The sequence below is a fragment of the Corvus brachyrhynchos genome, unplaced genomic scaffold, assembly GCF_000691975.1.
Source record: "Corvus brachyrhynchos isolate BGI_N302 unplaced genomic scaffold, ASM69197v1 scaffold193, whole genome shotgun sequence".
NCBI classification, from domain to species: Eukaryota; Metazoa; Chordata; class Aves; order Passeriformes; family Corvidae; genus Corvus; species Corvus brachyrhynchos.
Genome location: NW_008237087.1, coordinates 429,178 through 430,688, shown reverse-complemented (window position 1 = coordinate 430,688; position 1,511 = coordinate 429,178). Strand labels below are relative to the sequence as shown.

The following is a 1,511-nucleotide window of genomic DNA, read 5'->3' as shown; positions in this document are numbered from 1 at the left end:
GGCCCTCTCCTCCCTCCCCAACACGCGGGCAGTGAACAACAGCGGGCGGTGGTGGTGAGTCGGACAGCACCGGCACCGGCACCGGTACCGGCAGCGGGGTGGTGAGGGGGGAGGGCAGGGCTGGCACAGGCACAGCAGAGACTGCCCCGTGCCCAGGGATGGGGCGTGCGGGGGGACACAGGGCTGCGACCCCCGTTTGGGATCCCTACAGGGATACCAGGGAGGAAGATGCTCCGGTCACATCGAGGAGCCCCCAGGGAGGTTGAGGTGAGGAGGGAGGTGCTGGGCACCCCCCACCAGTTGTCACCATCCCCACCTGTGCCACAGGGGCATCATCAACGTGGCGTCGTCCACCAACCTGCTGACGGACTCCAAGAACGTGCAGCTGGTTCTGGACCCCAGCCTGCAGCTGCTGAGCCGAAAGCAGCGCAAGCTGATCCGGCAGAACCCCGGCATCCTGCACAGCGTCAGCTCCGGCCTCCAGACAGCCATCAAGGAGTGCAAGTGGCAGTTCCGCAACCGCCGCTGGAACTGTCCCACCTCCCAGGGCCCCAACATCTTCGGCAAAATCGTCAACCGGGGTGAGGCTGGGGGGCAGCGCAGGGGTCCCCAGACCTCCTCCAAGCACCCCCGTGTTGGGATGCTCAGCAAAGCTCCCCTGGTTTGCCATGGGGCATCACCAGCCCATCGTGATGGAGGGTCGGGGTTGCCGGTGGGAACCCCCTCCCCACCCCGGCAGCATCCTGAGGCCCCGCTCCCTCCACAGGCTGCCGGGAGACGGCGTTCATCTTTGCCATCACCAGTGCCGGTGTGACACACTCGGTTGCCCGGTCGTGCTCAGAGGGGTCCATCGAATCCTGCACCTGTGACTACCGGCGCCGTGGCCCTGGGGGTCCTGACTGGCACTGGGGGGGCTGCAGTGACAACATCGACTTTGGTCGCCTCTTTGGGAGGGAGTTTGTGGACTCCAGTGAGAAGGGCCGAGACCTGCGTTTCCTCATGAACCTGCACAACAACGAGGCTGGGCGCATGGTGAGGGCACTGGGAGCTTGGTGAGGGCACTGGGGAATGGTGAGGGCACTGGGGGCTGTGGGCAGCGCTGGGGTGGGCACGGAGGTGAGCATGGCCACCAAGACCCTCAGCCTGCTCCCATGCGTGGGCTGGGAACTGTTTGAGATGGGTTTCGCACTTGTCTTTGGGACAAGTGATGTCTGAGCGGGATGTGATGCTGCAGAAACGAGGGGTGTAGGAGCGTGGTGGTCCCCGGAGGGGTCCCAGGCTGCTCACAAGGCCCCAAATTCCCCCTTCCTTCCAGACGGTCTTCTCGGAGATGCGCCAGGAGTGCAAGTGCCACGGCATGTCCGGCTCCTGCACCGTCCGCACCTGCTGGATGCGGCTGCCCACCTTCCGTGCTGTGGGCGACGTCCTGAAGGATCGCTTCGACGGCGCTTCCCGCGTCATCTACGGCAACAAGGGCAGCAACCGGGCATCACGGGTGGAGCTGCATCAAC

At 65.3% G+C, this 1,511-nt stretch overlaps 1 protein-coding gene across 1 annotated transcript in view; it reads left to right on the top strand.

Annotated features, from left to right (window-relative positions):
* Positions 1-4: 4 nt before the first annotated feature.
* WNT1 (Wnt family member 1) overlaps positions 5-1,511 on the top strand; it is a gene marked incomplete at its 5' end in the record, with an annotated part of 3,289 nt that continues 1,782 nt past the window's right edge. Inside the window, 4 exons of the mRNA XM_008629481.1 lie at positions 5-54; positions 328-581; positions 767-1,032; positions 1,316-1,503. Coding sequence (XP_008627703.1) covers positions 5-54; positions 328-581; positions 767-1,032; positions 1,316-1,503 — 758 coding nt within the window. The remainder of the gene's footprint in view (positions 55-327; positions 582-766; positions 1,033-1,315; positions 1,504-1,511) is intronic.